The 14,288-nt window shown below is 38.5% G+C and overlaps 1 protein-coding gene and 1 non-coding gene across 3 annotated transcripts in view; one reads left to right on the top strand and one right to left on the bottom strand.

Moving 5' to 3' along the window:
- Positions 1 to 14,288, top strand: part of TAX1BP1 (Tax1 binding protein 1) — an 87,421-nt gene that overhangs the window by 49,689 nt on the left and 23,444 nt on the right. For both annotated transcript variants that reach the window (XM_027075171.2, XM_027075170.2), the window contains exons 10-14: positions 128 to 274; positions 1,646 to 1,763; positions 3,005 to 3,108; positions 5,936 to 6,061; positions 9,700 to 9,771. In XM_027075171.2, the coding sequence (XP_026930972.1) occupies positions 128 to 274; positions 1,646 to 1,763; positions 3,005 to 3,108; positions 5,936 to 6,061; positions 9,700 to 9,771 (567 nt within the window). The remainder of the gene's footprint in view (positions 1 to 127; positions 275 to 1,645; positions 1,764 to 3,004; positions 3,109 to 5,935; positions 6,062 to 9,699; positions 9,772 to 14,288) is intronic.
- On the bottom strand, positions 14,161 to 14,268 carry LOC113604279 (small nucleolar RNA U13). Its single transcript, XR_003426154.1, has one exon. It is a non-coding gene; the product is annotated as a small nucleolar RNA U13 (small nucleolar RNA).

Below are 14,288 nucleotides of genomic sequence, written 5' to 3'. Positions count from 1 at the left end.
TGTGGCTCTGTTGCCCAAACTCCAAAATAAATAAAAACTAGAAGCCAGAAAGAAAAAAGTGAAAAGGAAGTTGGGATTTACTATTACATGTGAGATAGGAGATTTTTATCTTTTATTTTTCTCATAGGAAAAGTCTGATACACTAGAACACGAACTGAGAAGAGAAGTTGAAGATTTGAAACTTCGTCTTCAAATGGCAGCAGATCATTATAAAGAAAAATTCAAGGAATGCCAGAGGCTCCAAAAACAAATAAACAAACTTTCAGACCAATCAGTAAGGACAATTGAATTCTTACTGAATAGTTCCTTTATCAGTATTTTTGTTTACAAATCAAATTTATAGTAGCTAAAGTTTTATTTATTTAACTAATCTCTACACCCCACACGGGGCTCAAACTCAACAACCTCAACGTCAAGAGTTGTGTACTCTTCTGACTGACCCAGCCTGGCACCCCCAAATTTATAATACTCTAAATATCAACCTTTTGGATATAATTTATCTCTGCATGAATTGAAGTGATTGGCCTAATGTTTGTAATGATATATGTTGGTTTAAATTTGAAATTTTTGTGTGCTGGAAACCCAAGAAAGGAAGCAAGGGCAGCAGCAGGGGAAAACGGAGGGAAGGCCCTCTTTTTTGACCGTTTCCCTCTAAGTTCTTGTTAAATGTCTTCACTTAAAAACTCTGTACATATTGAATCCCTCCTGTGACTGATGCCTGTCCTCAGTGGGGTTCACTGTTGGTTATCCTCAGAGTCAAAGATGGTTTCTCGTTGTCATTATTGGGTTCTTCCATCCTACTCATAGCCACTAGATTAGGAAGAGTTAAGTAGCTAATTATTTTGTATTCCATCTGAGAGGGTAAGCAGATTTAATGAAAACAAAGAAATTGTTTCTGTTTTGGTGTGTGATTTATTTATTTGAGAGGGCATGCTGCATGTGCCATTGGTGGGGATGGAGGAGAGAGAGAGACTATCTCAAGCAGGTGCCACGCTTCGTGCAGAGCCTGCTGTGGGGCTCAATCCCATGACCTTGGGATCGTGACCCACGGCTAATTTAAGAGTTGGATGCTTAACTGAGCCATCCAGGTGCCCCTTGGTGTGTGTTTTAATGTGGGTCCTTAAATTGTACTTAAATATAAGGTTTGCTATGTAATGGAATGCTGGAAGTAAAGAAACACATTTAAAACCTGCGGTTGAAAATGATACCAAGTTATTTCTGCAAACAAAATTTGCTATAAAGACTTTTATTTGTATACTGTATTGATACAGATGATATTTACACAGAAATGCATGTGGTAAGCTAGGAATGCTTTTGTGAAAAAATATACTTTAAGTATGACCCACATGTACGGGTTTTGGTTGAGGCCTGTAAGTATATTATGACTTTGTAGTAGATGACTTATGAGATTTCTGTGATTGGCTTGCTTTGGTAGTAGTTTGATCATTTGGCAAGGAAAACCAAAATAAAGTTTTTGTCTGTTGTAACTTTTAGGTCAGTTAGTAAAGTGATGGGTGTTACCTTTAGTCTTTGCTGGTCTTTAAGACACAATAGCAGCTTTGTAGACTTCTCAGAATTTCTTTATGTGACAATTACTGAAGGAAGGAAATATAACTCATATAACAGTTTGTTACATTTTGAATAGGCCAATAGCACCAGTGTCTTAACAAAGAAAATCGGAAATCAGCAAAAAGTGAATGATGCTTCAATAAACACAGACCCAGCTACTACTGCCTCTAATGTAGATGTAAAGCCTTCTACAGGTAAAAATCTTTTAGCCATTTTGTGTAGTGTCCTGCCTTGATGAGTATTGATACTTATTTATACTGCCTTATTCCAAGTGTGTGAGTCTTAGGGAGCTTCTGAAAATTCTTATGAGAGGATTAAGGCAAAGATAAAGTAAGGGGCTTAATAGTAAGAAAGTCTTACATGTGAAATACATAAAATGAGTGTGAACTAGTATTTATCTTCATGAGAATATTCATAGGTATTAAATGAGCTGGAGTTTGTAAGCTTAAATGGTTATAGCAGTTAGGCTATAGTATAGAAGCCAATAATTGAATTTTTAATTAATATTCCACTAAATCTGTGGAATCTCGAGGCATTTATGGTAATTCAGTTGTATAGTTCTGTTGCAGGGGGTGGGGTGGGGATTAATCTCCTGTTCTATTTATGTTTCTCTCTTTTTTTTTTTTTCTTTTATTTAATTTTTTTGACCCGGGTACTATGTGGTTAGTATACCTATTGGTGGGCAAGTTAAATTTTTATTAGTTTATTAACTTCTAGAATAGATTAGGAAGATCTGGTGAATGTATGAACATGACAGTTTGAATTAAGTCTAGGTTTTCACTTGTCCTAATTTCTTTTTTTCACTTTATGTTAAAGATTGACAATAATGGAAGTCAGCACTCCAGTATATAAAAATACATTTCCTAATGTAGTGTTTGGGGTAATTGCTGTTTTAGACTTTTTAAATGTATTGTAAATTTCCCATGCTATTAAATATTTAATCAGGTTCAGCCACTATATAACAGGATCCTGACTTCCATTTATTTACACTTTTTGTAGTATGTAGAGTGGTGTTGTGTAAGTTACTTAATACTCACTGAATAGTAATGAAGGACTAGAAAAATAATTTAAAGTGTTTTCTCAGAGTATGGCTTTCTGTTTATCCTGTGTATTCAGTTACATGAAGAGAACAAGCATGCCATTTAAGAACTATTTTTAGCTGATTAAAAAAATCACTTTTCATTACTGAATGTGATCTTGTTTCTGGCCAGACTGACATTTTAAAAAATCTCATGTAGAGTTTATACTATCTTTATTTAGTGTATGATTAGATGTTTTTAAATAGATATTTCTCTCCTTCATTGTTCCATTTATTGTATCTCACAGTATACTGACCTTTAAGTTATTTTGAACAGGAAGATAATATGGGGGCAAAATAATTTTTAATATTATTTTCTGTTTTGATAATTGATAATATTATTTTCTTGTCTAATAGCTGAGACAGATTCTGACATTGTAACAAAGGGACAAGTCTGTGAAATGACCAAAGAAATTGCTGACAAAACAGAAAAATACAATAAATGTAAACAGCTCTTGCAGGTAAGCTGGCTCTCTTGTGTGAGATTTATCAGATATAATGGCTTAGCTTACCTATATTTATATTTATTTATAAATCTTGGGGTTTCTTTTTCGTATCCATATACTGGTATTGAGTTTCACTTTTGAGATGATGAGAGGGGTTGTTCTGTGTACCTGCACACATAGGCCTGTATGTAAAATTATCCTAACATCATTAGTGTCCTTTCTTGATAATGGGCAAGTGATTAATTGAGGCTGGATAGAACTTGATAAAGGGAAGTGCTCTTTTTATATTCCCTGTATTAATAGCAAAGAATTTTACCACATCTTAAATTGACCAGAATTATAAAGTGGGAAAAGAGAATGTTAACCAAATGAGCTATTGCTTTTATGGTGTTACTTATTGTGACTATTTTAAAACTGTATTCTTCATACATTTCAGTTTTACAACTGTCTTGGTAGCATTCACTCCCGGAGTATTTCAAGGACAGAGGGAAAATGCTTCTCATTTATACCTGATTTGGAGAAGGGAGGCAAAGGCGTTTTGTGTTTGTGATTTTTTAATTTTTTGTGAGTGTGTGTATTTTTCTGTGCATGTAGAGAGGAAAGAGATATTTAGAACTATAGAATAATGTTCATACATTAGTTCAATGTTACTGTAGTAATTAAAATATTTTGTTGCTGCCTTCTAAATAGTACTTAATCTTTTAAACTTTGAAAGTTTTTGTTCCTTTCTTCTGTAGAAGGATCGATGAGAATAGTTTTACCCTTGAGTTAAAGTAGTTGTTTATGAGGGACTAAACTTTTTTCATCAAGTCTGAAACAATTCAGGATGCCTGTTTTTTAAAATGTTGTCATACAGTATTACTGAAAGGATGATAGAATGTTCCTAAGCCAAAAACTTCCTCAAGGTACATATTTTTTCCAAGTTGTGTTGAGGTGCAGTAAACTGCATATATTTGTTGAAATCCAATGAACTGCTTATATTTGTTTAAAAAAATGTTTTTTAATGTTTATTTTTGAGAGAGACAGAGCTCAAGTGGGGGAGGGGCAGAGAGAGAGAGAGGGAAACACAGAGTCCCAAGCAGGCTCCAGGCTCTGAGCTGTTAGCACAGAGCCTGATGCGGGCTCAAACCCACAAACCCTGAGATCATGACCTGAGCTGAAGTTGGACACTTAATCAACTGAGCCACCCAGGCGCCTTGAGCTGTATACAATCTGCAGTTTGATCAGTTTTGCCATACATACAGTTGTGAAAATATTATAGTGCCAAGATAACATTTCTATTACTTGCCAAAGTTTTTATGTACCCATTTGGTATACATGCTGCTGAAATGAGCAGTTCTATTTGGAACTCATTCCTCCCTCTATTGCCACCCTCAGGAAACTGTTGGCTTGCTTTCTGCCACTGTAGCCTACCTTTTATACAGTTGGTATAAATGCGGTCATATGGTATATACTCTTTTTTTTTTTCCTGTCCTCTTTCAGCATAATTATTTTGAAATTTATCCATGTTGTTGCTTTTATTGGTAGTTCATTTTCCTTTTTATTGGGAGAGTTCAGATCTTTGCTGTTTTAAACATTGAGTTCATTTTATTACTGAATTGTAAGCTTTATTGTGGGTAGAAGTCTTTTGAAACATGTTTGGGAAATATTTTCTCCCAGTCTGTAACTTGCCTTTTCATTTCCTTAACGGTGTTTTTAGAAAAACTTTTGATTAAGTACAGATTTGTCAATTTGCTCTTTAATGTTTTGTGCTTTTTATGTTCTTTTTTTTAAGTTTATTTATTTTGAGAGATAGCAAGCGGGGAAGGGGCAGAAAGAGGCAGACAGAATCCCAGGTAGACTCTGCTGTCAGTGCAGGGCCTGATGGGGCTTGAACTCAAGAGCCGTGAGATCATGACCTGAACTGAAATCAAGAGTCAGATGCTCAACTGACTGAGCCACCCACGCACCCCTCTGCTTTTTATGTTCTAAGAAACACACACCTATAATCCAACTTGTAAAGATTTTTTTCTTCCATAAGTTTTATAGTCCTGGGTTTCACTAAATTTAGGCCTGTTAACAATTTTAAGTTTATTTTTGTGTGTGGTGTGAGGTATGGTAATGGATAGTAAGTTGATCTAGGATTAATTGCTAAAAAGTTGCTTAGAGCATATTTTTAAACTTTTACCTTGAATATAAGACATTCAAAATGAAATTGCCAATTTACCCTTTTGTCATGGTTTGTAACTCCTTTCTTTTAATATTCTTGGTTGTAGAGAAGAGCATTGTATAAGAAGTCAACCTAGATAATATCTTGGTTAGGAAATCCCAGAGTTTTGTTTGTCTACATCTGGAAGCAGCGTCATTATAATCATATGATTCTTTTTTCTTTTTTCTTACCTCTCTTTGCAAAAGTTGTATATGCTTATTGTGAAATCTTAGGCATTATAGAAATAAAGAGTAAAAATGGTAAAAGGTACCATCATGATCCTGATTCCAAGTGATGAGAGCTATTCATATTTTGTTTATATTTTTCTACACAACATGATATAGAGTCATATAAGATTGTGCTAACTTTAAAAACAAAAATAAGATTATACTGTATATTTTGTTTTTGCAACTTGCTATTTTAAATTAATGTATCTTGTTCCTTATTAATGTGTGGATCTACTTTGTTCTGTTAAATATATACTATTTCGTTGTATGGACTTAAAATGATTTTTCCCATTGTCTACTGACATTATTTCAGTTTTTCTATTGTTAGTGTTAAAATGAAACATTCAGTACATATCTAAATATGTTCATAAAGATAATGGCTGTATCTGTGTTTTTAAAAGTCTTTGGTAATTCTAATTTCATTTAGGATGAGAAAACAAAATGCAATAAATATGCCGATGAACTTGCAAAAATGGAACTGAAATGGAAAGAACAAGTGGAGATTGCTGAAAATATAAAACTAGCACTAGCTGAAGTAGAGGACAATTACAAAGTAAGTCAGTATTTGTATAACGTGAGGCAGGTGCACCTGGTACTTTTGCAGATGTGTTAGCTATAATTTTTATCAATCTGATGTGCAGTTTTAACATAGATAATTGGGATAGTATTTTTGTGTATAAGTAAAAATGTACTACATGTTTAGTGGAGTATAGTTAATTAACTATGAACTGAGAAAATGAATACCCATACATATTACCATTGTGGCTTTAATTCTGTTCATTTTGATGGCTAATTAAAATGATATCTTTTAATTGCTTCATTTCTAAGATGAAAAGTGATCATTTCATTATCATATTTGTTCATTAATAAGTTTTTTAATGTTTATTTATTTTTAAGAGAGACACAGAGTGCAAGTGGGGGAAGGGCAGAGAAAGAGGGGGAGACACAGAATCCAAAGCAGGCTTCAGGGTCTGAGCTGTCAGCACAGAGCCCGATGTGGGTTTCTAACCCACAGACTGCAAGATCATGACCTGAGCCGATGCTTAACTGACTGAGTCACCCAGGCATCCCCCTATTTATTCATTTAGAAACAAACATGGGTGTATGTAAAATTATTTTAGGGCCTCAGGGCTCCTGGGTGACTCAGTTTGTTGAGGGTCTGACTCTTGGTTTCAGCTTAGGTCATGATCTCATCGTATGTGGATTCGAGCCCTGCATTGGGCTCCACGCTGACGGTGTGAGGCCTGCGTGGGATTCTCATTCTGTCTCTGTCTCCCTCTCAACCTCTCTCAAATATATTGAAAAAAATAATTTTAGGGCCTTGACATTTTTGTGGGGATATAATAATATGATTAGTAATTTTAAAATTTATATGAGTGTTATCAAATGAATCACCAAAATGTGTTACCTGTGATCCTAAAAAGTACTGCAGAGTGATGTAATCTTTTTTTAATTATGTCATTAGGAGGCCACATGTTTATTATTATTTTTCTTAAGTTTATTTTGAGAGAGAGAGAGCGTGTGCACAGAAGAGAGGGCAGAGGGAGAGGAGAGAGAGAATTCCAAACAGGCTCCAAACTGTCAGTGCAGAGCCTGACCTGGGCCTTGATCACATGAACTGAGAGATCACGACCTGAGCCGAAATCAAGAGTCAGGTGTTTGACTGAGTCACCCAGGCACCCCAGTGATACAATCTTAATTAAAATTGTTTTTGCCAGTGTGATAATAGGCAACAAACAGGCTTAAATACTAAATTATATTTGAAGAGTGTTAGAGAAAAAAAATAGCAGGCTGTTTAGCTAATTAATAAGTAGGAAGATATTTTTATTCTAAGGAATAAAGTATAATCTTACATATTTTGGTATCTATATGTACATGTAATTTGCATATTTTGTGTGACTAAAGATCAGGAAGTTTTGAATGATTTAACTTTGCTATAGTTTAGCTAATTCTACTTACAATTTTTAAATGTTCTTAAAGACAGCAAAGATTAGGTTTCTCCCTGGGGGCTGGAGAGGGTGCACATTATATACTAAGGTAATTTTACTGGTGGTCTTTTTTTCGATCTTGATCTATTGTCAGAATGAAATTTTCAGACTTTTAATCAATGAGATTATTGTTTCTGGAATCGCTGTGGATATTGTTTTCAATGACTGGCAACTTTCCTTATTATAAAGTGTGAATACTGAATTTATGTGAACTTTATCTTTGCATATTGACTAGAAAAAAACTCATTTAGTAAAATTAAAGCCTACTATATAGAGAGAGCACTGTGTTAGCTTTTATCTGGGTGATCACACAGGTATGGCACAATGCTATCTATGCTTAAGGAGTTTACAGTCTACTAGAGATTGCTAGTGGTATCATGGTGATACTCACAACTCCTTGATATTCGTGACCCAGCTAATCATCTGTCAGATTCATGGGAAGTTAAATAATGTTTTTAGTTCATTAATGATCAAAGTGAGCATCAAAATTAATGTTCTAGATTATGCTGCTGGTAAAGGTGCTTGGCTTTTTGTTTAATGCCCTTTGACTTCTTTTGCACTGTTGAGATAGTACTCACTAAACAGATACTCGTTGGACAAAGCAAAATGGGATGAAGTTCTACGTGAATGATAAGTCTAAGAAGTACCTTAGAGCTGTTTTCGGGGGAATATTTAGGAGTTAAACATGGAGAAAACAGACCCTTGAAAGAGAAAACTGGAGGGGAGGAGAAGCAGAGCTCGGGAAAGAAAGAAGCGGCATTCTAAGCAGATAGAAAAGCATTAATATACAGGTTTGGGGGTGAAAAGTGCAGAGCATAGTCTGGAGATTATGAGCAATCTTGAGTAATAAGACTTCGATGTCTGTAATGGAGTAGATTGGACTTGATAGATCGAAGCCACGTTTTGGGGGGCCTAAAATGGAATTTTAGTGCTATTTGTTGTTAAGAATTTTCTAGGAGTAAAGAAAGGGACCCAACTATAGTGGGTCTTTGTGAAGTAATTTGGTAACACTGAGGAGATTTACAGGTGGAAAGAGTTTTTGAAGGTGAGAAAATCAGATTGAAATATTAGAGAATTACTTGATAAAGGCCACCCCTTTGGGGACCGTCCTTGATCACTTACTCTTGAATAGGACACGAGTCTGTCAAGGAAATCTTTGAAAGGCATCCTCAGGGAAAAATTATTTGAAGGATAGTTTTGTGTTTGTATCCATAATGCTTATAATGCAAATGGGCGGTGGTTAAATGAATGAATGACTTAGACTGACGATGGTGGGAAGAGGAGTAGGAAGTGTAACATAGCTTCCTAGCTTCAGTCACACTGGGCTCTGAGATTGGTAATATCTGTTAGCAAAAGTTAGAAAAGTAGGTTTGGGACCCCTTGCCCTCAAAATGTAGAAAGACAATAATGAAAACATGTCATCCGTCAATTGAAAAGACAGATTTGAGGGTGCTTACGGTAGTTCAGTTAGTTAAGTGTGCGACTCTTGATTTTGGCTCAGGTCATGATCTCACAGCCCACATCGGACTCTGTGCTGACAGTGCAGAGTCTGCTTTGGATTCTCTCTCCTTCCCTCTCTGCTTCCCCACCACCACTTGAATGTGACCGTCCTTCTCTCTCCTGCTCTCCTCCCCACCCACCCCCTCCTGCCCCAAAATAAGTCAATAAACTTAAAAAGAGAGGCACCTGGGTCGCTCAGTCGGTTAAACATCCAGCTTCGGCTCAGTCATGATCTTGTGGTTCACCATTTTGGGCCCTGTGTTGGGCTCTGTGTTGACAGCTCAGATTCTGTGTCTGCCCCTCCCCTGCTTGCTCTGTCTCTCTCTCTCTCAAAAGTAAATAAACACTTAAAAAAGAAAAGTACTGTATCTATAAAAAAGATTTGGAACTTGGGGAAGAAAGAGGTGTGCCACATTAGTTAATAGTTGTGATTTTTCCCATGGGGATCATAGTTGAAGGCATAGAAAAAAGGAAGTTTTTAGGGGGAATATAGAGAGAAGAAGCCAGAGAAGAAACTTCGAGAACACTCACATTTAAACAAATTTTGGGGGGGCGGGGGGGATATATCCAGAGATGTCAAAGAATAAGACCTAAGGAAATACATGGGTTATGGTAATAGTAAGTATTTTGATAGAATGGTATAAACTAGCTCTTGATGTGTAGGGAGAGAGTGGATAATGAAAAAAATGATTTCTTTTTTCAGCTTCAGTTGGCAGAGAAAGACAAAGAAATAAATGGACTGACGACACATTTGGAAAGACTCTCCGGGGAGAAGGTATCGAATGGTGTACTTTAACATCTTTCATGAGACAGTGAATGATACTACAGCTTTATGAAGACACACATTTTATAATCACGTGAGGGTGGCTAAAAAAAGTTAAATTAAGGGCGCCTGGGTGGCTCCGTGGGTTGAGCGTTCGACTCTTGATTTTGGCTGGGTCATGATGCTAGGGTCATGGGCTCGAGCCCTACTGAGCTCCTCGCTGAGCATGGAGCATGCTTAGGATCCTCTCTGTCCCTCTGCCCCTCTCCCCTGCTCTGCATGCGTGCGCGCTCGCGCTCTCTCTCTGTCAAAAAAAAAAAAAAATTAAAGTTAGGATAAAGAAAAGACTGAAGCAGATCTTAGTATGCTTAGGTGCAGAATCTTTTTGGTTAAATAATATTTTTAAAATACTTTATGAGGAAAAGGCTGAAGTGTTTAAGTTTAGCTTGCTCTTTGTTACATATATTGTATTTGATAATAAAGAAATTTTAGGATGTTTAAATTTAGAAAGAGTAAAAAATTTAAAAGTTATACATGATACTGTCTTTATCTGGTTTTCTTTTGTGAAGGAAACATTTTAGAAGTTATTTAATGATTTATAGTGTAACTTACCAGTGAAACAGAATGTACACTTATAATGTAAAAAATGCTACGGTGCAGCATTTCACAAAGTATTGTTTGAGGTCTTTTGGGGGCCCCTATCCCCTTTTAGAGGTCTACAAAGTTACAAGCTATTTTCTTAATACTAGAGTGTTATTTGCCCCCCCTCCCCCCCGTGTTACATTTAAACATGCTGGTATGTAAGCAGTGTTGTTAAAACTGCTGGTGTGTTAGTTTTTGAATCAAGGCAGTTGCACCAAACTCTGTTGGTGTAGTTACCATACATGGGAGGACCCTGCCACCCCACCTTTCCTGTGCCTGTTATCTCTGCCCTGCAGCAGCATCTGGGCAATGCCAGTGGCTGCTGGTTTCTCCTGGGGCCAAAACAGATTTCCCAGCCGCCGGCGGCCCAAAAGTCTGGAGAAAATTTGCTTGCCATTCTTGCTGTTGGGCAGCTCTCCAGTCCAGCGGAAGGGCTACGTGTCATGAGGGAAGCCAGGCTGTGAAGAGCCGGGTTGCTTCTGTGGCACGGGCAGAGCTTTAGAAAGATGGTCCTCGAAGTGCACCTGGTAATTGTTGCATGACGAAAGGTAATTGTCGCATGATGATCCTGCCCTGCTGCCCCGAAAATAAAAATGGATTCGTGTTGGTCCCTCCCCCCTCCCCCCAACCACACACACACTTGGGCATTAAGGGAGGTCGGTCGGTTGTCCCCCTCCCCTCCTTTGCCGGGACTTGGCAACCCCAGAGAGGAGCCACTGTGCCCTGAGTCCCAAGAGGGTCTCTGAGGGCTCCCTGCCTTGCAGCCTCCAGCAGGGGCGCCTCTGTAGTGTGAGGGTGCTGGGGCTCGCGTGGGAGGCCATGTGGTGCGGCCATTCCCACGGGAATGGCACTAGCCGCAGACTTGGCACCTCTGCTCTGGATCCTGGGTTAAACTTGAAGTTGTGTTTTAGCTGGCGTGTCTTGGCTCATGGTCCGTGTGAGTCGGCTCTGTCAAGTCGCCATAATAAAGCTTTGTAAGGTGGCAAAAAACATGTTAACCGTTCATCTTAACCATTGCAGTAAAGGTTAAAACCAAAAAGCCTGATGATGAAACAGTAAAATAGTAATCTTTTATTTTCAAAACGTTTTTTTAATCTTTGTTTTTGAGAGAGAGAGACACGGTGTGACCAGAGGAAGGGTAGAGAGAGCAGGAGACACAGAATCCGAAGCAGGCTCCAGGCTCTGAGCTGTCAGCACAGAGCCCGATGCGAGGCTCGAACTCATGAACTGCAAGATCATGACCTGAGCTGAAGTCAGATGCTCAACCGACTCGGCCACCCAGGTGCCCTGAAACAGTAAAATAGTAATCTTAATCGAAGCTTGATCTCAGGGTGCATGTCTTTTTAATATTCTATGTGATGAAATGGGAAGTACCCCCAAAGTGCTTCTGCCTGAAGTATGATGGTTATCTTAAAGTGAAGTACTTGTGCAGTTGTTTGGGTTGTGAGCTGAACTAGCTGCTTTTTTCCTAGCATATCGTTTCTGTATTAAAGAATGACTAATGGGGCGCCTGGGTGGTGCAGTCGGTTAAGCGTCCGACTTCAGCCAGGTCACGATCTCGCGGTCCGTGAGTTCGAGCCCTGCGTCAGCCTCTGGGCTGATGGCTCAGAGCCTGGAGCCTGTTTCCGATTCTGTGTCTCCCTCTCTCTCTGCCCCTCCCCCGTTCATGCTCTGTCTCTCTCTGTCCCAAAAATAAATAAACGTTGGGAAAAAAAAAAAAAAAAAAAAAGAATGACTAATAAGGGTACCTGGGTGGCTCAGGTGGTTGTCTGACTCTTGATTTTGGCTCAGGTCATGATCCCAGAGTCATGGGAATGAGCCCTGTATCGGCTTTCATGCTGAGCGTGGAGCCTGCTTAAGATATCCCCACCCTCTCCTCTCCCCGCCCCACTCCTTGTCCCTCTCCCCCCCCTCCTCGTTCCTCTCCCCTGCTTATGCGCTCTCGTGCACTCTAAAATATATATTAAAAAAAAAATGACTAGTAGACAAAATATATAATTATTTTAAAGGTAAGGTATTTGGTAGGTGTTTTCTTGAAAAGAAGTGACCTTTAAGGAAAAAACAAATGATAGTATTTATTGCCAGTGATAAAATTCAGGCTTTTAAGCAAAAACTAGAACTTTGGGTAACTTGTATCTGCTACCGTGAGCTTGATAATTCCCAGTGCTTACACACTTTTCTGATGAGATGGGCAGTAATATTAAGACTGATTTTTAAAAAGTGTTCAGTTAAATTGGTCAGCATTTGGAAGATCTACATGACTCAGTGAATCAGTCAAGTTTCCCAAATGACCAATGATGATACTACAGAATCACCCATGATAAGGAGGCCATTCAGATCTTACGGTTGAGTGGCGTTGCTGTGTGACAGTTGCAGAATTCTGACTTATCTTTTTTTTGTTGTTTTTAAAGTTTATTTAGAGAGAGAGAGAGAGAGAGAGAGAGAGAGAGTGTGTGTGTGTGTGTGTGTGTGTGTGTGTGTAAGTGGGAGGAGGGGCAGAGGGAGAGAGAGAATCCCAAGCAGGTTCTGTACTGTCTGCACAGAGCCTAGCACGTGGCTTGATCCCATGAACTCTGAGATCATGACCTGAGTTAAAATCAAGAGTTGGATGCATATCCGACTGAGCCACCCAGGCTCCCTGAATTCTGATTTTTCAAATCCATCATTTTCTGAGCTTCCCTACCCTCTCCAGGCATGGCACTGTCTTAGCACATTGGTGTGTTCACCAATTGGAATTGTTTAAGAATTTTAAATCTGGGGTTTGAATATAATAGCATGGTTAATTAAATCATTGGTCAGATGATTTAACTCAGTCTCCATCTTCCCTCCTATCCCTGATATAGAGGGGGGCTGTTAGTAAAATTTCTAACTCTCTGTAGTCACGTGCTTGGTCCTTCTGGTGGAACTGTCTGAGGGCTTCCCAGGAGTCACTTTGTTAGCATAAATTATATTAGTCTAAAGGGACTTACTATGAATGACAGAAGACATTGTTGCTATTCAGGAAATTCTAAGAGTTTTAGGAGATCTTTGCTAGGAACCAGGGACAAAGGCCAAGTACATTTTTGTATCTGTGTGTGTGTATGAATATATTTTTAATTTATATTTAGGTGTCTGTGTCCATCTGTCTATCTTCCTGACAGTCATGAGTATGAACTCTTTAGTCAGTGGATTGGAATTTGTTGCTCTTTGGTTTTGTTTTAAATATTTGTGTATTTTGAGGTGAGCGTGCAGAGGAAGAGGGAGAGACAACCTCGGGCAGGCACCACACTGAGTGTGGAGCCCAGCATGAGTTGAGATCATGACCTGAGCTGAAATCAAGAGTTGGATGCTTAATGGACTGAGCCACCCTGGCACCCCTAGAATTTTTTTTTTTTTAATGTTTATTTTTGAGAGAGAGTGTGAGTAGGGGAGGGGCTGGAGAGAGAGAGAGAGAGAGAGAGAGAAACATAGAATCTGAAGCAGGCTCCAGGCTCCAAGCTGTCAACACAGAACCCGGTGCGGGACTTGAACTCACAAACCACGAGATCATGACCTGAGCCGAAGTTGGAAGCTTAACCAACTGAGCTACCCAGGTGCCCCGGGCACCCCTAGAATTTATTACTGTTCTTAATTTGATGTTTCTACAGTTCTAGATTTGGTCAATGGAAGCACTTTGAAACTGGTTTCCTGATATTCACCTGTATCAAAAGGGTGTTGTTGATTTTTTGAGTACTTAATATCTTTCCAGCATTGCAAGATACTCTGGCTTATCTTTGTACCCTTCTTCCTCCTGCCTTGCGGAGGTTGTAACAAGGTTTGAGGGAGGCATATGTCATACAACAATGGGAACAAACACCCAGTCATCATGCTTTTGAACTACAAAAGGATCTCATCGTGTACCCTTCTTA

Source organism: Acinonyx jubatus, chromosome A2, assembly GCF_027475565.1.
Source record: "Acinonyx jubatus isolate Ajub_Pintada_27869175 chromosome A2, VMU_Ajub_asm_v1.0, whole genome shotgun sequence".
NCBI lineage: Eukaryota > Metazoa > Chordata > Mammalia > Carnivora > Felidae > Acinonyx > Acinonyx jubatus.
The sequence above is the reverse complement of the archived record's forward strand: the minus strand, read 5'-3'. Positions and strand labels throughout refer to the sequence as shown.